Source organism: Helianthus annuus, chromosome 16 (genome assembly GCF_002127325.2).
Source record: "Helianthus annuus cultivar XRQ/B chromosome 16, HanXRQr2.0-SUNRISE, whole genome shotgun sequence".
In the NCBI taxonomy this organism is placed as follows: Eukaryota; Viridiplantae; Streptophyta; class Magnoliopsida; order Asterales; family Asteraceae; genus Helianthus; species Helianthus annuus.
Genome location: NC_035448.2, coordinates 42295251 through 42316651, shown reverse-complemented (window position 1 = coordinate 42316651; position 21401 = coordinate 42295251). Strand labels below are relative to the sequence as shown.

Here is a 21401-nt window from a genome sequence, read left to right as displayed (position 1 = left end):
TAGTTAAAAATATAAATTATTTTTAACACAAGAAAACATATACAAAAGATAGTGACTCGTACTTGTGCGATACAAGTCTAGTGACTAACGTTAAGGAAACACGTATAGGTCACGACGTAATTAAGCAAATCCGGTGAAGTTTACGACGCAAGGAACGCAAAGTTGTGAGTTCATGCTCCCCCTTTTCTTTAACTGTTTTTGGTTTTATAACTTCAGGGTGAAATACATGTTACAAATATTACAAAGTTTATAAATGGTATGATACAAAAACAAGAAGCACTCTTGGTGATAACTAGTACCAAGTATGATGCATTTTGGGAAATGATACGAGAAATCGTGTCACGAATAGGGTACCATAAGCACCATTAATCGTGTACATACTTAGACCGCAGAACAAAAGGTTAGATCTAATGGGTATCAGGGCAGCCCCACTCTCGGTGATAACTAGTACCGAGTAGTGTTTTTGTGTCTCCGTCGTGAATCGACAACTAGAAAAATGCCTATGGTTTGGTTGCTTCCTATGTCGTGTCACATGTTAATGGCCTTGCAACCCATTGACAACTTGATACATACAGGAATACTTGAGTTATACAAGAACACATGATTTATACAAGAATACTTGATTTATACATGAATACTGGATTTTCACAAGATACATACCATGTTTTTCATACAAGTATACAAACGTTCAATACAAGAACTGCATGAATTCACACCAACATTATGTTGACGTTTTTCCAAAACTCACATGTATTTCAGGTAACTAAGGTGGATGTGCGCGCGGTTTTACCCATGCTCGTGGATGTCGTTTATGTTTGTCTTAAATAAAGTTGTAAACTTTCAGACAATATGTTGTTTCGTGATGTAAACACTTAACTATGTTTTCTGTTATGTAATGGTGTTTGAAGTTATTTTTATGAGCATGTAGTATGTTTACCAATCGTATGCAATGAAAACCTTTCATGATCACACCACGTGCTTCCGCCTTAGAAAGGGGTATGACATTTGCCCCAACTTCAAAATACATTTACCCTTTTGCCCCGAGCTAAGAAATACGATTTTGCCCTCGGTAAAAAATTACGCTTTTACCCTCAGCCAAAATTACGTTTTTGCCCCAATTAAAAATAAAATTTTCTTTTTTCTCCCTGGCTCAAAATTACGATTTTACACCAGTTTATTATTTTATACCCACTTTAAAATTACGTTTCTGCCCTTAATTTAAAATTACGTCTTTGTCCACAGCTCAAAATAAAATTATGCTCTTGCTCTCAGCTCAAAATTACGAATTTCCCCTTGGTTCAAAAATACGACATCACTCTCAATTCAAAATTACGTTTTTGCCCCTAGTGCAAAATAAAAATATTGTTTTCCCTTAGCTAAAAATTACGATTTTACCCTCAGGAAAAAAATTGATTTTCCCCCAAGTAAAAATAAAAACATGACTTTGTCCCCAGCTAAAAATTGTGTCAAGGAGCTGCATAACACTCGCTCATTAGTCCTTACAAATTACTGTTTTGCATTGAGCTCAAAATTACGATGTTTTCATCGTTTTGCTTTTTCTTTCTAGCAACACTATAGTACTGTTTTTTTAATTGGTTGAGAATTATTCAGTTATCGCCCCGCAACGCGGACGGAACATCACCTAGTTAAAAAACAAAACACAAAGTTACCATTCACCTAGCTTGCATATTATTAGAATAGAAAGAATAGAATAAAATATAATAGAATATCAATTTTTAAATTTAATCCATTCTTACAAGACAAAAATGCCCGGATAGTCTCTGTGGTTTCACCTTTTTTTCACCTATAGTCCCCAACTTTCTAAAACTACCTGAATAGTCCCCAAGTTTTCATTTTTTGTTCTCGAATAGTCCCTGGGTCTAACTTCATTTACTTTTCTCTGTTAAAATGATGTGAAATGACAAAAATACCCTTTCCTTAAAAGGCCAAACCATAGGGACTATCCGGGCATCTTCTTCATTTAAACCTCCAATTTCTTCACAACAAATCTTATTCTGTCTTCAATTGAATTTGCTCCTCGGTTTATTATTTATCACTCTCCCTAAGCCAATTGCTTCGGTTTTCAGTCGATTTCGTACGAATTGGTTTCGGTTTTTTTCATGCTTTCATTTCAATTTTGAAGATATACACAAACTTTAGCTGATTGCTTTGTTATTTTGTATCGGTTTTATCGTTACTGTTTCAATTACAGTTTGGTGTTGTGAAACGTAGTAACAGATGAATTTTTCGTGTTTTTCTCTCGTTTTTTTTAAAATCAAAGATAAACAGAGAAATTAGCTGATTGTTTTGTTAATTTAAAGTCAATTTTACAGTTACTATTTGCATTCGTCTTCTCATACATCTCAATTTTCATAGCAATATGCTATAATTTGTTAATAATGTTCGGTTTGATTTCAATTTTCAATCAATTTAACTTGTTAATTGTCTCAATTGCAGGTTTAGCAGTTTCGGCTTTCAAAGTCTTATCTCCTTTGCATTATAATCTCCAGGTTTACTTTTTCATTTGTTTCACTGAGGAAGATAACATAATCCTTCATATACATATAATTCTTCATTTCTCTGGCATCACCTTAACCATCAGGTGAAGATACCTCTGAATCACTTCCTAAGGTTTAACTTCAAGATTTTTTTTGTTGATGATAATTATGAACAAGAAATCGATGAACATTCTGATGTAATTTAACTTTTAATTTTGTAATTCAACCGGCATCACAAAATCGACTGTTTGGCATAAATATATTTATTAATGTTCTTGAATTTCGAACCAGGAGCAATTAAAACTAGCTTTAATTAATTATTTGAACTTGAATTGTGAAACAGAACATAGCTTCTGTTCTTGAAATTTGGTAATGCATCTAGTGGGGGATGGCGATGGGTGGTTTTTTATATCTGTTATTGAAATCGAGCAATAAAAAACATTACCCAAGTCCACTGTCACCATCTCTGTTAATCTCTATCTGAAAACAGGGCATGGGTATAACTCTTTAATAAACCAAAACCAAGGGGTTTTGGTTCTTTATAAGAGATTGATCGAAGCAAAGCGATCAGTACAAATTTAGGGTGATGGTGGAGGGTGGAGGAGAGTGATGGTGGGTGGAGGTTGAAGATGAAGTGTGGTGGTGGGGTTTTATAAATAAAAATGAAGAAGATGCCTGGATAGTCCCTATGGTTTGGCCTTTTAAAGAAAGGGTATTTTTGTCATTTCATATCATTTTAACAGAGAAAAGTAAGTGAAGTTAGACCCAGGGACTATCCGGGAACAAAAAATGAAAACTTGGGGACTATTCAGGTAGTTTTAGAAAGTTTGGGACTATAGGTGAAAAAAGGCGAAACCACAGGGACTATCCGGGCATTTTTCTCTTCTTACAAAGAAGCCTAATTACTATATTCTGTCTTTTCAAAAATACTTATATGCGATGTCTATTTTGCTATAATTTCTTTTATCGAGTTTTAAGCGGTAATGTATGAATGATCCAAAGCTACATCACATTTTGGTGATTTTTTAAAAATATATCATTATAACGTACTTATTTTTATCAACGTTCCAATAAATTTTTTTTTTTTTCAAAAGCGAACGAGTCAAATATAACTGATTTTTTTTCTTTCTCGTGACAAATCGAACAACTTTTGTACCAGTACCAATATTCGTTTTCATGGTTTCTAGTATAATTTGTTGAAAACGATGTTTTATTCGCAATAGATTATCTTTATGTCATCGTAAGCTATAACAAGTGCTAAACACCGTATTAGTACCATGATAATCGAATTCATACAGTTCAAACAATATCGGTACCAGTAACAGTCTTTGGTTTTATCTCTTCCGGTTGCTATATCAACACGTAATGAATCAAACCAATATCGACCGAAGTGAACATGCAGGGAGTTGTACTAGCTTATTATGAGTTACGGTTTAGTGACCGTCAGTTTGGATGATTATAAATTTGTAACTATGTTGCCCTAACTCTAATTATTCACCTCTTCTTCGTCCGTCCTTACACTAATCACACGGTGGGGCTGAAACAGGTAGAAACCAGAAACCATCTTCTCTATAATCAATCAATCAATTCAAATCACAACGGTTGCCAAACAACAACACACTTGATCATTTTCACACTCTAATTCATTTTGTTACAGGTCCTGTAGTTAACAACAATGGCGTTATTCACTCCGATTTCATCATCATATTTGCCTAAACTCTACTCTCGACGATTATCAGCGCATGATGCAACGGCTGAGCAAAAGTCTAGGGTTTGCTTATCAAATGCGTCATCCTCACTCCTTCAGCGTACTTACACCTGCTGCAAGTAAGATTATAATTCTCACTTTTGTTATATAAGCAGTTAATTCGGTAAAAAATCGGATATCGGTAACCGGATATCGGTAATTTAAATATCATGCTGAATTTATATATAACAATTCACAATTGTAGCAAGTAGGAACCCATTGATTAAGACTTAAAACACTAACAATTAACAATTAAGATTTAAAACACTAATCGCAGCAATAAGAAGAAAGACGAATGATAGAACGAACAAAAAAGGTACTGATATTGGGAAAATCGGTGATATATCGGTCAATATCGCGATAATATCAGTACCGATATTTTGCACGGATATATGACCAGGGGACCAATAACCGATATATCGGTGATATTAACTGCATAGCTTGTTATTGATATGTCGGCGATATTAACTGCATAGCTTGTTATTGATATATCGGCGATGTTAACTGCATAGCTTGTTATTGATATATCGGCGAATGATAGAACTAACAAGAAAGGTACTGATATTGGGAAAATCGGTGATATATCCGTCAATATCGCCGGTAATATCAGTACCGATATTTTGCACCGATATCTGACGAGGGGACTGATAACCGATATATTCGGCGATATTAACTGCATAGCTTGTTATTGATGCGAGAAACTCATTATGATTGCATTCATTTGAAATCGAGCTATATCGAACCCTTAGTTGCATGTTATTGTTCTATTGAAGGGGAACAGGATGTCACAAACCAATGAAAACCTAAGTGTTAAGTTATGGTGGTTTGCACATTGTGACTTACTTGAGGAACCCTTAGAAACAACAAATATATTTTGTTTCATTTTATGCTGTATAAAAATTTAGTGGAATTTATATTCCACATGAAAACGGAGTACTAAAGGAAGTTTGTTAAGATAAGGGTGTACAAATGTACAGGTTAGTCGCTCCTAGAGTTATGCGTTGTAAAATTTACCTAAGAGATTACTCATCTTTGGTACTGCAAAATTTTGTAGTGCTTAAAGATTGAAGTTTGTGTCATGTATAAAGAATAAGTAGCTTAGTCACGTTCCGAATACTAACAGGTCAAGAACTTGACAATATATAAAGTATCATGACAGCATGTAGATGATAATCTTGGTTCACATAACAAACTTATTCATGGATTTAATATGGTACTGCACTGCATCTTTGCTTATATCATCTTAATCCTTCGTTTTCCAAGCGCTCATTTTTCTCTTTTTCCACCCTAGCCACAGCTCACATCTTATTATTCTACTCCTGTCTTGACACTAACAGCGATATCACAACAAGAACAATTCACATAAAATAGGTTAAGACTAATCTGTTACATTTTGTTTCAACACTTAATAAAAGTAGTGGAATAAAAATGGTACATTAAAACTTAAAAGGCATACGCAATCAGGAATTATAACCTTGAAAATAATTGCATCAAACATTTTGCTTATCTAAACATGCATACGTTCAAGTATAATTTTGATTCTGTGAGTATGTTACAATATGTCTTTATGAAGTATCTGTAGCCTCTGTGCCTTACTACTTGGGTCTTCACTTTCATGAGGGCAAATAATTCCACATTTTGTATGTCTAGCTAATCTTTATGCGCCTTATCTTTGACTTCCTTATAAACTCATGTTTCGTCGTTAAGCTCTAAGCTTATGCATCTAACTTGAATTCAGAGTAGGTTTTTCTACCCGTTTGGTAAAAAGCGAGTCCTACAACTTCAAAGCTTCTTCTTCAGTTACAGGTCTGAATTTAAGTCTTTTTTCGCATCGACTACAGTCTATATGCATACAAATTGCTCTTTCATATGTCTAGAGTGCCTTTTTTATATACATTCTGTTTGCTTTTATCTACCTGTCAGATGTTTCAACACCTGAAGTATCCATGGAGTCGTCAATTGTCAAGGGTGAAACCTGGTCAATCCATAAATTCGGTGGCACATGTGTAGGAACTTCCCAAAGAATTCAAAATGTTGCCAATATTGTTATGGATGACAGTTCTGAACGAAAGCTTGTTGTTGTCTCTGCAATGTCAAAAGTTACAGATATGATGTATGATCTTATCGAGAAAGCACAATCACGAGATGATTCATATTTATTAGCACTTGATGCTGTATTTGAAAAACACAAGTTGACTGCACTTGACCTACTTGATGGGGAGGAACTTGCTAGTTTCTTGTCTACTCTCACTCTTGATATCAATAATCTCAAAGCAATGCTACGTGCAATATATATAGGTTTTAATCTCCTCTATTCTCTTGTCCTATCTTTTATGCGTAATAGCAGTGGTAGCAGTAATAACGTTGATACTAATAATAGTCTTATGTTTTTATGTTGTTCAGCTGGACATGGCACAGAATCTTTTTCAGCTTTTGTTGCGGGACATGGAGAGTTATGGTCTGCACAGATATTGTCATCTGTCCTCAGAAAGGTGATTACTTTTGTTTTATATATATTATGTCAAATACAAAAGGCGGCTCTTAACGTGCTAAGGTATGCAGCCACCAAATTGTGCCGCATGGAATTCCATATTTTCAGAGGGAAGGGTACATTAATCCATTCAGATAAAGTGTAATAACACGCGTTTCTGAAAACATAACATGCGTTTCTTTAGTTATGTGTAGTTATACAGAACATGCGTTTCTGCGTTTTTAAAACAGCCTCCATCGTCTTCAACATCTGGTACACTATAACTCATAAGTTATTACTCTGTGGATCTTGTCAATTGCAATCATAATCAGATTATTTAGATCCTTGTGAATCATTCGGCTAATCGATTAGAGATTATGTATCTAATCGATCAAAACAATTTAGTATGTGATCCGAATCCAAAGCAAATCAGCCAAATTAAGGGCTTATATATCGTTTCTAACTGTTAATCGATTCTTGAAGGTTGAATTGTAATTGACAATTATGCCCTTCCCACTCGATTTTGTAATTGAATTTAAAGCTAATTACGTGTTATGCCACCGCGTTAAATTGAGCTCTAGATTGGATCAGATGTGTGGTTCAGATGATCGCGTACGCATCGCACGTTAAGGGCTATTGTATGATAACCGGCCTCGTCAAATATGAGTGAATTATAGATTTGTAGTTCTTTATAAATTTGTTTACTTTAACAGGGTGGGGTGGATTGTACCTGGATGGACACACGGGATGTCCTGATTGTGACACCTGCCGGCTCTAATCAAGTTGATCCCGATTATGAGGAATCAGAGCAAAGACTCGACAATTGGCTCTCAAAAAATCCTTCTAAGGTAGTAGTTGCTACTGGTTTTATAGCTAGCACACCTCAAAATATACCCACAACTTTGAAACGAGACGGGAGCGACTTCTCTGCTGCTATCATGGGTGCTTTATTCCGGGCCCGCCAAGTGACAATCTGGACCGATGTTGATGGTGTGTATAGTGCAGATCCCAGAAAAGGTTTGTTTCGACATGTTAGGAGATATAATAATAACATATTACATACCTAAATGTACTTTAGGTGTCGTAGCTATTCTAAAGAACATTTTTTTTTTGCAGTTAGCGAAGCTGTCATATTAAATACGTTATCTTATCAAGAGGCTTGGGAAATGGTAAACAGTAAACTAATTCATCTTTTCTTGATATACCGTGAAGATTTCGCGATTAATTTTTGTAACTAATATGAAATGCCTGATGCAGTCGTATTTTGGGGCGAATGTTTTACATCCTCGAACTATCATTCCCGTGATGCAGTACGACATTCCAATCGTTATAAGAAACATCTTCAACCTATCTGCACCTGGAACAAAGATTTGCAGGGAACCCGTCCTTGAAAATGAAGAAAAACAAACACTGGAAACTTATGTAAAAGGCTTTGCAACCATAGACAACTTGGCCCTTGTAAACGTTGAGGGGTCGGTTTTCCACTTTTTCCCCTATTTTGTTTACATTTGTGTGTTGCATGACTGCATCTATGTAATGCTTTCTCAGAACTGGAATGGCTGGTGTTCCGGGTACGGCAAGTGCCATTTTTGGTGCTGTGAAAGACGTTGGAGCTAATGTCATCATGATTTCTCAGGCATATTTCTTCACTCTCGTATAAATGTATACACAATTGCTTTCTTATGCCAAGTGTAGTCTTGTTACAGGCTAGCAGTGAACATTCTGTGTGCTTTGCCGTGCCTGAAAAAGAAGTGAAAGCGGTTGCAAAGGCATTAGAGGCTAGATTTCGTCAAGCTTTGAACGCCGGACGTCTTTCTCAGGTAATGAGCTTCGACTCAAGACAAATATTTGCCATTTGGTTTGTATGGTTGACATTTAAGCCTTTTCTTAATTTGGTAATTTTGGGTCACGAGAATCTGTGGCTGTACCTATGTCTGTAGGTTGTTTACGGTTTTTATTTGAAACCTAATTTACTACACGATATAAGAATTATTTTGGGAAATAGTACTGATTACTGTAACTCAGCATTGTAATGTGGTTTAATTTAGCTCTCAACTCTGCATTTTGCAGGCTCCCAATAGATGCATTTTTTATACATAAGTTACTGTTCGAGAAACTAGCATTTTAGGCCATGTAGCCGTAGGGCGGTAAACGAACCAAACGAACACTAACAAGGCCTTGTTCGTGTTCATGTTTGTTCATTAAGGAATAAACATGTTCATGAACACTTACCGAACGAGATTTCTTGTTTGTGTTCGTTCATTAAGGAAATGAACATGTTCATGAACACTTACCGAATGTAAACGAAGGCAAACGAACACAAACAAATGTTCATGAACATAAACGAACACAAACGAGCGTTATATATTCATTCTGATATAAAATCTGCATTTTTTCATCATAAATTACGAAATCCATCAAAAAAAGTATTTAACGTAACTATCCGAACATAGTTGACATAATTATCATAAACATAATTAACACAAAAATTAAGAAGTTTGTCAAACTTTAACATAAGTTAAAATTGATATGGTCAAATGAGGGATGCTGGTGGAGGCGTATAGTATAACTATAATTTCAAATTTTAAAAACAAAAACCAATAAATATAACATAAAAAAAAAAACCTTTAAATGAAAGAACACAAATGAACATAAACAAACACATTACTGAACGTTCACGAACATAAACGCACGAACGCAAACTCTATTCATGTTCGTTTGTTTAACTTATCGAACGGAATTTCTTGTTTGTGTTTGTTCATTTATTAAACGAAAGAACATAAACGAACTTCCCGTTGAACGTTCTGTTCGTTTACAGCCCTACATGTAGGTACTGTTTGCAAGAAATGTTTCACTTCATTCTTCTTCATTGCCACTTGCCAAATGTAGCAACTATATTGTTTTTTTTCCCCATTCTTGGTCTTTGTGTGGTTTACATGTATAGAATTGTAAGCTGGATGTGTATCCACCATATTATGGTGTGTGTGTGTGTTCTTCAAATGTAGTCATGTACTGCTGAAGGACTTATATGTGTATCCTACAATCTTAGGGCTGTTTACATACTGTGGAGTCACACATGGACATATACATCCTTACATTACGTACCTGTTTTTATGTTCTTCCAGATTGCAGTAATTCCAAACTGTAGCATTCTTGCAGCGGTTGGCCAGAAAATGGCCAGCACACCAGGTGTCAGTGCCACTCTATTCAACGCACTTGCAAAGGTCAGTTTTGTCACACATCTTATATGGTCTGCACGCTATAATATATTCTATCACCTCTTCACTGCTACATACGCTTTCTGTATGGAAATTTTAAACAAATAGTTTATTGTTTGTTAACTACAATGTATGCAAGTAATGCAGGCTAAAATTAACGTCCGAGCTATAGCTCAAGGATGCTCAGAGTACAACATCACTGTAGTTGTCAAACGGGAAGATTGTGTAAGAGCCCTACGAGCAGTCCATTCAAGATTCTATCTTTCCAAAACGTCAATAGCAGTGGGCATCATTGGGCCTGGGCTTATCGGTGCCACTTTACTTAATCAGCTTAGGGACCAGGTATATATTTTACATTTCATATTGTTTTTGCTGTACTTGAGAGCATTTAATAAAGTTTTGAACACTTCATATCAGAATCTTTGAAAAAAACCCTAAGCCAGTTTTGTAACTTTCATCCAAAGGTTTTTTTTCCGCATCTGGATCCAAAAGGTTTGAAATCTTTCCATTGCTCGTTAACTCCATCCATTTTCCTCCGTCAAGTCTGGGGTATTTTTGTCTTTTCACCTTGTTTTGTTCTGAATACGTGTACATTATGCTAAATGCTTGTACAAAAAGTGAAAAAGGCCGAATTGCCCTTTAAGTTAACAAAAAAGACAAAAATACCCCTGACTTAACGCAGAAAAATGGATGAAGTTAACGGGCCGGATGAAAATGGCAAGATTTTTAACCTTTTGGGCCCAGATGCGGAAAAACAAAACCTTTGGACGAAAGTCGCAAAACTGGTCAAAGCTCAGGGGCGAAAATGGCATTTTACTCAAACCATAAATATACAAGTCGTACTTATTTTTTTTAACTTTGCTGCTTCATTTGCTTGTTTCTGTCCAAACTCCAAACAGTGTTCTACCTTTATTTATGCAATGGCAATAGCTATATATTGATTATATTCACTTCTGAACACATTAAGATGTTTCCGTTGCAGGCAGCCGTCCTGAAGGAAAAGTCTAAGATTGACTTACGTGTCATGGGTATTATTGGGTCAAAGAAAATGCTGCTGAGTGACACGTAAGTTTTACGTACAAATATGCCATTATATCTTTACTTATATTTTTATCAATATGCATAAAAATTTCCTAATACTTTATGCTAAAAAGTCAAATACACCCTCTAATAATGTTTTTTAACCTGTTTGCAGGGGTATCAATCTTTTCGCATGGAAAGAACTTCTGAAGGAGAAAGGAGAAAAAGCCGATCTGAATAAGTTTGCTCATCATGTGCATGGAAATCATTTTATTCCCAACACGGTATTAGTAGATTGTACATCAAGCACGGAAGTTGCAGACCACTACCATGACTGGTTATACACAGGAATTCATGTGATCACCCCTAACAAGAAAGCAAATTCAGGACCACTTGATAAGGTAAAACAGTCGATGTAACCTGTAACGGACTTACATATTATAAAATATATTTCTAGTTCTTGATGGAGCCCCTATATTTGATGCAGTATTTGAAACTGAGAGCTCTTCAAAAGCAATCGTTCACTCATTACTTTTATGAAGCTACCGTTGGAGCTGGTCTACCGATCATGCATACTTTACGAGATCTCCTTCAAACAGGGGATAAGATTATACGAATTGAAGGAATTTTCAGGTCATTCAAGAATCTCCTTAAAACAGTAGAAATTTTGAAGCCCATGAAACTTGTTCTCATAACATTACTTATGTGTCTTTGCAGCGGGACGTTGAGTTATATATTCAATAATTTTGTTGACACACGGGCATTCAGTGAAGTAGTGATGGAGGCAAAAGCAGCAGGTTACACTGAACCAGACCCTAGAGATGATCTTGCTGGAACAGATGTAGCCAGAAAGGTAATATACAAATCAACTGTATTTGCCTTTTCTTTTTACGAAATGCCCTTTGAATTCTGATATTTTATTTTCCAAAGAACTTGACGATATCGTTTTTAATATTTGGTTTGAGATGCTTTCCGCAAGCATTAGCTTTTACTTGCCGTACTTGCTTGTATCTATATCATGTACGACATGTTATTTACAAAGGCAGCTATTAGTATGCAAATACTTGCTATTCTTTCTATGGTGTTACAATTTTGAACCAACGTTTCAGGTGATAATTCTTGCTAGAGAATGTGGTCTAGATCTTGAACTTTCGGATATCCCTGTTCAAAGCCTTGTACCAGATCCATTAAAGGTGAGAATTTTACTTTTAAGTAAATGGATATGAAGAAGAGATAAACGTGAAGCAGAAACGTAGACTAAATGGTGAAGTGCACAAATATTAAATACATGCTTAGACCATGTGTAGTGGTTTACCCCAATAATGCCCCCACCATGGGGCGTTTTGCGACACGTGGCAGTCCAGTCAGCATAGGGCATTATTGGGGGTTCTTGCAAAAGTGCCGTAGTGGGAAACTGGGAATAATGCCCAATAACGCCCCTTCCAATCATTAAACAATTATTTTTTTATAGAGAAAAGGATTAAAAAAAAAAAAGAAAATGAAACTTACACTTGGACCACTCCCATTGGCCACATGCACTTTTCAGTTGACCACTTCAGCGTTCTTTTAATAACGCCGGAAACAATTTTTTCAAATAAAACGCCGGAAAACGCCCGGGTGTAATGGGTGGGGGGCGTGTTTTGGCGTTTTTTTTCAATTTTTTTTAAAAAAAAACCGCCCCACTACGGGTGGTCTTATAGTCCATTACTAAGTTTGCTTAAACTATAGACCATGCAATATTAAATACATGCTTATAGTTCATTACTAAGTCTGCTTAAACTATAGACCGTGCCGTATATAGTCTCAAAAAGGCTTTTTGAGGCAAAAATATGCAAAATACAAACTAGTGAACCGCACAAGTATGTAAATATATTGATACATACAAACCCACTCATATGCATGCATGTATACATACATACATATGCATATCATGTCTCAACAAAGGCAAGATCAAATACTTGCATTTCGTATCATATATCTATCATTGTACATTACAAGTTCAAATATAACTTTTTCTTTAATACCAGGAAACTGCGTCAGTGGATGATTTTATGCAGCAACTACCATCCTTTGACTCAGATATAGCTACTAAGCGTCAAGCTGCAGAGGATGCTGGAGAAGTGAGCAACTTTTACTTAAGATCCTTATAGAAACAGCGTATACTAACTGCTGCGATTGTTTTGACCCAAGTTCTTGATCATCTTGCCACCTCTAGTTTTCTTGAGTATAAAGGTCTGATAGTGTTTACTTTTTCATCAGGTTCTAAGATACGTCGGGGTTGTGGATGTTAATAATCAAAAGGGAGCTGTGGAGTTGAAAAGATACAAGAAGCAACACCCATTCGCCCAGCTGTCGGGTTCTGATAATATCATTGCTTTTACAACGGAAAGGTACAATAAACAACCTCTAATTGTCCGCGGCCCTGGAGCCGGAGCACAAGTAACAGCGGGTGGTGTTTTCAGTGACATATTAAGGCTTGCCTCCAATCTTGGCGCCCCTTCGTATTAATCGTGTTTGTAAATCATGCTCCTATGTGACAAACTATAAATTAATAAACCGAATCCAGGTTGTCGCAATCATGGGTTTTACGGTTTGGTTTAGTCCCTAGTGATCACGGATTCTAGGATTTTGGAATCGCCTGCTCATGTATCAATAGCACGTGTGGTTGTAGGATATCGTGCTTTTTATGTCGTTATATGTCTAAATGTACAAACCATGTTTTGGTTGCGGGTGGGTATTTAATCATATATATTCTTGCTGATCATCTTAAATGTTTGTCACATGCATCAAGTTTAATCATTTAAAATCATAAACCTACTAAACCATCTTTAAAGCTCATCATTTAAAGCTGACCAAGTACCTACATTTTTGTAACCTAGAAATCACGGACGGGGTGGGGGTGGGTGTTCCTTCTAGGCAGGTGGAAACGGCTTTGTTGCTAGGATTTCGTTGGTGGCTTCAAGCATCGAGGAAGTCGAAAATAGCTCGAGAGAGGGGCGGCAAACATGGAATAGAGAGTGGGTCATTGGTAATACATAATACTCATTTTTTATTTACTTCAGTTGATGCAAAATGCTTAGAAGATGTTCCCATTCCTATGAATGGGCAGGAGGGCATGGCCAATGCTCTAAAACAAGGATCAAATATAAGTCTCCCATACAAGTGTGTTGAAAGTATCAATAATATGTTTTTGCAAATGGCAATATGCAATGACAAGATATTAATAGAATTTCTACGGTTTGGGACCTACACCTTAGCTTTCTGTTTCCTTATCTTTTGGAAAATGCCATAACCAAAGCATATTTCTTGATACTTTGTTCTTTGAATGCAACATCTAAATATGTTTTCCCACATTCAATTCCTTCTTTTAATCTTGTTTTCAAGCTGTAATTTTGACTTTTATGTAATATCATAACATGGGACCATGAAAGTGATGGGCTACACATGCCAATTTATTAACCACCCAACACATCCATAGTCATACTCACACTTGGAACAACCGCGGATAAAAGCAGGTGGGCTAGAAAATGGTCAACTTAAAACATACATAACTTTTGACCTGTCTAGAATTACAAGGCCGTAAAATATTGACAAGAACGGCGTAACAGAGCTGACGTTGAGACAAACTACCATAGACTCTTTGCGTGAATCATGGACTTCATTAATTCACACATCAAATTTCAATTTAAATTCCCAAGTTTTTTTAACTATAGAATTTCCCTATAGTTTATTTAGTCGAACATTATCAACTTTTCCCGAGTGTTCTCTTTTTATCTCTTGTGTTTCCGCTCTGCATCAGTTATCAAACTTCATACAAGATGATATATCGTTTTAGATTTTATACAAGGAAAAACATCACTGCAAGAACATGCAGTCGATTTGACTATAACGTAGTCAAAATACAAAAAACTACCAAGTTTGACTAGTTTCCATTGTATCTTTTAGGAATGAACAAAACCAACATTGGTAGTTTCCTTTTCAGGAGTCATTAATTCCTAGAACATGTAGTCAACATGACTTGGATTAGTATTAAAAAACAAAAACTACCAAAATTAGAATACCAAAGTTCATAATCTTTATATTTTGCAGAGATATGCATATGCGTATATGATATAGGATTCTCACTTTCTAGTGCTGTGCTAATGCTGAAATAAGAATTGCATATATAATATACATATAACTATGCAGATATTCTGGACATTTTAAAGTGCCAAGTGAATTATATGCCCTATCAGCAGGAATCATTGTTGATGCTGATTCTCACCCTTTATTTGTTACATGAGTGCAACAAGACCTTAGATTATAACAACACCTCTATAATTTTGTAACTTTTAATCTTACCTTTTAATCTTACCTTATGGGAAAGCTAGATATCCTTTCTTCGATTATTCTACACAAATAAATGAACAAACGTACCCAGTAAAATCCCACTCACAGCAAGCCACAAGCGCTACCAGTATCTTGCTATGAGTGGGATTTCACTGGGTATATTTGTTCATTTCTACGTATCATAGACAAAGGATATCTAGAATCTAATCCAAGAAATGATAATTTATGGAAAAAAGCAAGCCAGCATCATGACCTTAGTTGGAAGTAAAAAGACGGAATATATCCGATCACAGAATAAAGAACCACAAGCTGGTTATTCGCGAAGATCTAACTAAATATATTTGACAGAAATTTTATGCCGGTTTACTGATGACGGGTGACGTTTAGTAACTCTCAATCACTATAGAATTCTCATCGGTTGGTGTCCACGCTTTTCTTCAATCTTTAGAGACCCTTTTTTTTTCATAAATTCGTTTCCAGTGTGGTTCAGAAGATATAACTTTGGCTTTCAAATATACTGAGTGGTGAGGGAATCCTATAGCCCATCACAAGTCACTATGTGCAGGTTCCTTATCTTACAAAAAACGAACGCTTGACATAATATATGGTCGACACAAGCCGATATATAATTAATTAAATTCATAATATTCATGGACCACAGGGTCACATTGCAAAAATCATTCCACCATCTATGGAAGCTTTATACCTAAAATCTCTTGAGATGATAAGGATTCTACAATATCAAAAGAATGGAGCATTTTATACAGATTCTTAATCTTCATATCACCCGAAAGCATGCAGGTCCCTCCATTGTTTATAGTGGGAAGGATCTTAAAAGCATAGGACCTCAGCAAATTGTCCAAATGTGGCCACCATCACTTTCTATTTTTCCTTATTTATGTCAACATTAATCCTTCAATACAAGCTTTTTTAGACTCTGAAAAAGCTTTACTTTCTATTTTCTTTTCGGTTAGTCAAACTGGATTCTTTTGGTTTAACAACGCAAAAAGCTAGTCCTCAGACATCATTATCGAACGAACATGATATTAACCTCGAATAACTGATTATTTAAACTCTTAGCATATGTTAGTGACTTGGTATGCATATAACAATTGTCCAACCAAAGATATATAGCATAATATCTTACACTGTCGAAATCCATGGTGTCAGCGCATCTATCTTCTATCCTAATGGGTTGGCTTTGAATTTGGGATCTAATACCATAAGCTAAGGTAATAAGTGCTATCATAAAGCCACTTGCTGATGAATTCATGATATTAAAACAGACAAGAATAAGACTTTCAAGAATATATATATAGTGTTTAATAATTACCACTCTTTAGAAAGTAACTAGTCTGACTTGCTTATGTTGTGGGTTGCCAATGGACCGAATAACGCGATAATATTGTATGTTTTATTAAGATAAAAAGATATATATTTTTATTCTCCAACTTGCTCCACCTTGCATCTTTTTCTTCTTATTTATAGAGAGGCAGCATGGCAATCTAATGCATAACATCTCCTTGACTTAAGTCTTCTCCTTTGACTAAGGCATTCTTCATATTTTTAACTTTCCATTTTCAAATCTTTACTTTAGTCTTCTCCAATGGCATCAAGTTCTATGACGTCTTCACGTAGCTCCGGGTCCACATGGACACAGAGGCAAAACAAGCAGTTTGAAGAGGCTTTAGCTTACTACAACAAGGACAGTCCCGACAGGTGGCACAACATTGCTAGGGCTGTTGGTGGAAAGTCAGTTGAGGAGGTGAAGAGGCATTATGAAATCCTTGTGAGGGACATCATGCAGATTGAATCAGATCAAGTTCCTTTACCTAACTATCGCAGTATTGGAAGCAACGGGCGTGGATTCGCAAACGAACAAAGGTAGTTTTAACTTTTATTGTCTTTCATTTTATGTGTTTAGCATGGATCACAATTGACAAGTCAGCATAATAATACTAATAATACAATAATGTGCTTCTGGAACATTCACTTTCTATTTTGAGAAGCCAGAACAAATGGCGATCAAACGCTCACCATTCATATATCAAAGTTCGTTGCATCTCTATGCGCATGTGTTTTTCGATTGTTTTACGAGGCATTTTATATAGCATTTGAATTTTAAAAGAACCACATGAAATCTAATCTTACTTGTTTTGTTCACATGCACATGCTCCAAACATATACTTTAAGTGTATGCTATATAATATAAGCTAGTGACTCCTCTTGATAAGGGTGGACACATGATGGACAAAATATTTTATAAACTTATCACAATCCTCAACATTTTTTTTATTAATCTCAAGTTTAAAATCATGACAGTTCTCCTTGGATCTGACTACAAATTTAGTCAGTTGTCCCAACTTATTTAACTACCTTTTTCTACAAAGAGGTCGGTTGCCATGTTGGTGTGAAGTCAACTGCCAAAAACATGTGGAAGTTTGTAAATTAACTATCCATCAATAAAGTCATATGTTGAATGTTTTCATGGACTGGTGTTTAAGCATCTTTACATATGTGACATCATCATGTTAATATTAAAAAAAAGCATAAAAAGATTTGTAAAGTATTGTCTTTTCTCATTCAACTGTTAAACTGTCAACAGGCTTTTGAAGAATCTAAAGCTATGAAGCTATGGACAACTATTACAACAATAACAAGGTTCAAGGAGGAGGAGCAAATAGGGTTAAGAGGAAGAATGAGGTGGATTATATGTGTTTGTGTGCATTATTATCATTATGTTTCTTGATTTGGTGATGTTATCATTGCAGTATAACTCAAAAATGGAGTTTGAATTTGCAGAAAATTAGTGACAAGTATTATGTTGTAATATTTTCTTAATTGTGATGTGATATCAATTTAAAGATTGTATAACGTTGTGTGGCTTTCATCTATCAAACGCGTCAATGTTTAAAACAAAAAAAGCGCAATAATTTAATTATCGAACAACAATCAAACGCATAAGCATCAAATTAGCAGTTTAATTATAAGATGAACATGCATATATAGTTTTCATCTTTGTTATCTCTATTCCATATTAGCACGTTTAAATCCATGAATAATCCGGTTATTAGAATGTCTAGACATGATGAAACACATATAGTTATTGGAGAGTTTAAATCTTACAAGGTGCAGTATAAGAGTATTTAAGACTAAGTTAGTTTGTAGGTAAAAAAGAATAAAAATTAGTTGATATGTTCAACAATTTTTGTTATGACTTTAAATCTTATTGAGTAACCAAGTAAATAGTAATTGAGCTCATTTATGTCCAAAGTTGAACTTAGAGACCAATACCGACACATATTCGTGCATTAGGCCACATGGTATGACTGTGGATGAGACTTGAAACAAGCGGGACCGCAAAAGATAATCCCGATCGGTGAGGTTCCTGATTGTATTATTAATAATCTTTCAAAAAAAAAAAAAAAAAAAAAAAACCATATATGTAATGCTAATGAACAAGCAAGACTAAGATTTTCTTTAATAACATGTCATGTATCATTTTTTTTAACGTATTGTGTCACCAGTGGAACCACGCAATCATATCCCCCACTAGGCAATTATGCCTATACACCAATTCAGGAGGAAACCCAATAAATATAGGAAAACCCCCTTGTGGGATTCGAACCCAGGACCTTATGGTCCCTAAGCCTTATCCCACCACCAAGATACCGCTACGCCTGTAAGTCCAGAATACTTGACAATCGGATATCATGGCACCTTAACACGTTGTGGAAACACGAGAAAGATGTAGAAGATTGAAACAGAAAGCTTGTATTGATTCAATAAAGAGCACACGATCAATAGGACCGTCAGGTACTCGTATACGCACAAAAGCACAAGTTTGATCAAGAATCAACAACCAAAACAAGATGAGGAACATCCTATTTATAAGTACATAGGATGCCCTAATACAATGGGCCAAGCCCTAACCCAATCGACCCTTAAACCACCAACCAAGTCCACTAGTTTATATTAGCCCAAACTAAACAAGTAAAGCAAGACAAACGTAAACCTACACAAGTTTATGCCCTTACAATATCCCCCTAGGTTTATGTTGTCTTGGCAACTCCGTCTTTACTTGCGTTTCTTTGTTTGCTTCTTCTGTAAATCAGGCAACGTTCTTCCAACATACGGACCGAATAGCGGAGTCTCTACTCTCGTACGTTGACCTGACCACAACTTGAACAACATAATCTGAGCAATTGCGCTTATGAAGCTTTTAGCACACACTTCATATTGAGGATCACTTCTGATCTGCGTTTGTGCAAGAAGCTTGATATCATTCTCCCCGAAGCGCATTAAGTCTCTTGTATCCATGATCCTGTACTCAACGTTCTCACAAACAATTACCGCCTGACCTGTAACAGGATCGTACATCCAAAACTACAGATCCTTCAGACTGTTGTCGGGAAGTTCTTTGAGTAATGGAACAGTTTTTGTTTGCTTCGTCGCAGGCCACATCACAGTCTTGTAAGGCTTGTTCGTAGCAGGATCTAGAACTTCCTCATCTTCCAGTAGAATGGATTTAGTGAGCTTCATATCTTTAAAGTTAACCTTGGCCTGCTGCTGCAACCTATTAAAGAAATTCCATCCAATTTTGCAATTGGGGCTTATGGTTTGATCATGATACGAAGCCCGATTTAATTCCCTCAAATCCACAGTCGTCCAAGATTCAAAAGCATCAGAATGATCATAGTATCCACTTCTCCATTGCCTCTCTTCACTATGAACATTCCTTTTTCTTCATTATACGCCCAGCTCAGAATACCCGACCTGTTCCCGTACTCATCAAATCTATCCTTCTCAGTAGTGATGACGTAACGGTCTGGTTTATCACCAAATTCAAAAACACATACATCTCGTAAAGAAGAGTCAGTTCACTCGTCGAATGCGAAGAGTGAACCATCAAAGAAGATTGTTTTTTATCAAGAGCCTCGTTCCTCAAAAAGGTGTACTTACAAATACTTTGTCTTTTGTAAGCCAAGAGACTTCAATGGCGAGAAGGGGGCCATCGATTTTATGAAATGGTTGGATGAGATGGAAACCGTTGTAGATATCAGCGGTTGTGCGAAGGAGGACGTTGTGAAGTATGTGTCACAATCATTCAAGGGTGATGCCCTTACATGGTGGAAGGCATTGGTGCAGTCCACGTGGAAGATTCCCCTTTATAATTTGGAATGGTCCAAGTTTGTGGACCTTGTAAAGGACATCTATTGCCCTCAACATGAAGTTGAGAAGGTAGAGTCTGACTCTAGTAATGAAGAACTTGGACCGCAGAACCTACGTCACCGACTTTAATTCCATATCGAGGTTGGTTCCATACCTGATTACACCTGGACCCAAGCGCATTGCGCACTTTATTAGTGGTCTGGCACCAGAGATTAAAGGGATGGTGAAGGCTTCAAAGCCTGTAACCTACAGATCCGCTGTGGATCTATCTATATCCCTCACTTTAGACGTGATAAGAAACTGGTCTGGAAAGACCAATGATGAGGCTAAGAGAAAAAGGGAGGATGATAGCTCCCACAGACCTGACAAGAAGAAAAAGGGTAGGTTTGGCTTCAAGAAGAACCAGGATAGATCGGGTGAGAAGCCCACTTGCAAGAATTGCAACCGTAGGCACTGGGGGCAGTGCAATTTGGATCCACAGGCTAAACCCTGTGGTATCTGCAAGAAAAAGGATCACAAAACCCTTGAATACAAGAACTTGAAGGACGCAGTCTGCTATGGCTGCAATGAAAAGGGGCACATCAAAACCAACTGCCCCAAGAATGCAAAGAAGCCTGATGAGGCTAGGAAAGGGAATGTGAGGGCATTCTAAATAAACGCTAAGCAGGTGGTAAATGATGATAACATCATAACAGGTACCTTTCTCATTAATGACGTTTATGCTAGAGTCTTATTTGATTCAGGTGCAGATAAGTCTTTTGTTGATCTTAAGTTTAGTAAACCACTAAATCTGCCCATAAGAACTCTAGACATTATGTATGCGGTAGAGTTTGCCGATGGAACCATAGAAATCGCTTCTTCCATTCTTAATGGATGTTCTATATCCATTAAGAATCATTCTATTCCATTATCTCTTATGCCAATGAAATTGGCGGGGTTTGACGTAG

General features: G+C 36.3%; 3 protein-coding genes across 3 annotated transcripts; all 3 read left to right on the top strand.

Annotated features, from left to right (window-relative positions):
• The first annotated feature begins 3900 nt into the window (after positions 1 to 3900).
• Positions 3901 to 13717, top strand: LOC110924030 (bifunctional aspartokinase/homoserine dehydrogenase, chloroplastic). The gene is made up of 19 exons (XM_022168076.2): positions 3901 to 4044; positions 4156 to 4325; positions 5984 to 6051; positions 6169 to 6543; positions 6649 to 6737; positions 7429 to 7732; positions 7832 to 7884; positions 7973 to 8187; positions 8264 to 8351; positions 8422 to 8535; positions 9841 to 9939; positions 10081 to 10275; positions 10916 to 10998; positions 11129 to 11354; positions 11441 to 11586; positions 11671 to 11806; positions 12063 to 12146; positions 12981 to 13073; positions 13213 to 13717. The coding sequence occupies exons 2-19, from the start codon at positions 4174 to 4176 to the stop codon at positions 13459 to 13461; spliced, it is 2769 nt and encodes a 922-aa protein (XP_022023768.1). The 5' UTR covers positions 3901 to 4044; positions 4156 to 4173; the 3' UTR covers positions 13462 to 13717.
• A 3059-nt stretch (positions 13718 to 16776) lies between these two features.
• Positions 16777 to 18167, top strand: LOC110924037 (protein RADIALIS-like 3). Its single transcript, XM_022168081.2, has 2 exons — positions 16777 to 17166; positions 17888 to 18167. Exons 1-2 carry the CDS (start codon positions 16889 to 16891, stop codon positions 17910 to 17912), a joined length of 303 nt encoding a protein of 100 aa, XP_022023773.1. The 5' UTR covers positions 16777 to 16888; the 3' UTR covers positions 17913 to 18167.
• Positions 18168 to 20542: 2375 nt separating this feature from the next.
• Positions 20543 to 21106, top strand: LOC110898027. Its single transcript, XM_022144769.1, has one exon. It carries the CDS (start codon positions 20543 to 20545, stop codon positions 21104 to 21106), a length of 564 nt encoding a protein of 187 aa, XP_022000461.1.
• Positions 21107 to 21401: the final 295 nt, after the last annotated feature.

Bases quoted from the DNA above. Each gene is read 5' to 3' on its own strand.
- LOC110898027 (XM_022144769.1), top strand. From the start codon at position 20,543: ATGAAGAACTTGGACCGCAGAACCTACGTCACCGACTTTAATTCCATA.
- LOC110924030 (XM_022168076.2), top strand. From the start codon at position 4,174: ATGGCGTTATTCACTCCGATTTCATCATCATATTTGCCTAAACTCTAC. The intron at 6,052-6,168 runs GTCTGAATTTAA...TCTACCTGTCAG, and splicing joins AGCTTCTTCTTCAGTTACAG to ATGTTTCAACACCTGAAGTA. The intron at 9,940-10,080 runs GTCAGTTTTGTC...CAAGTAATGCAG, and splicing joins TATTCAACGCACTTGCAAAG to GCTAAAATTAACGTCCGAGC.
- LOC110924037 (XM_022168081.2), top strand. From the start codon at position 16,889: ATGGCATCAAGTTCTATGACGTCTTCACGTAGCTCCGGGTCCACATGG. The intron at 17,167-17,887 runs GTAGTTTTAACT...AACTGTCAACAG, and splicing joins GGATTCGCAAACGAACAAAG to GCTTTTGAAGAATCTAAAGC.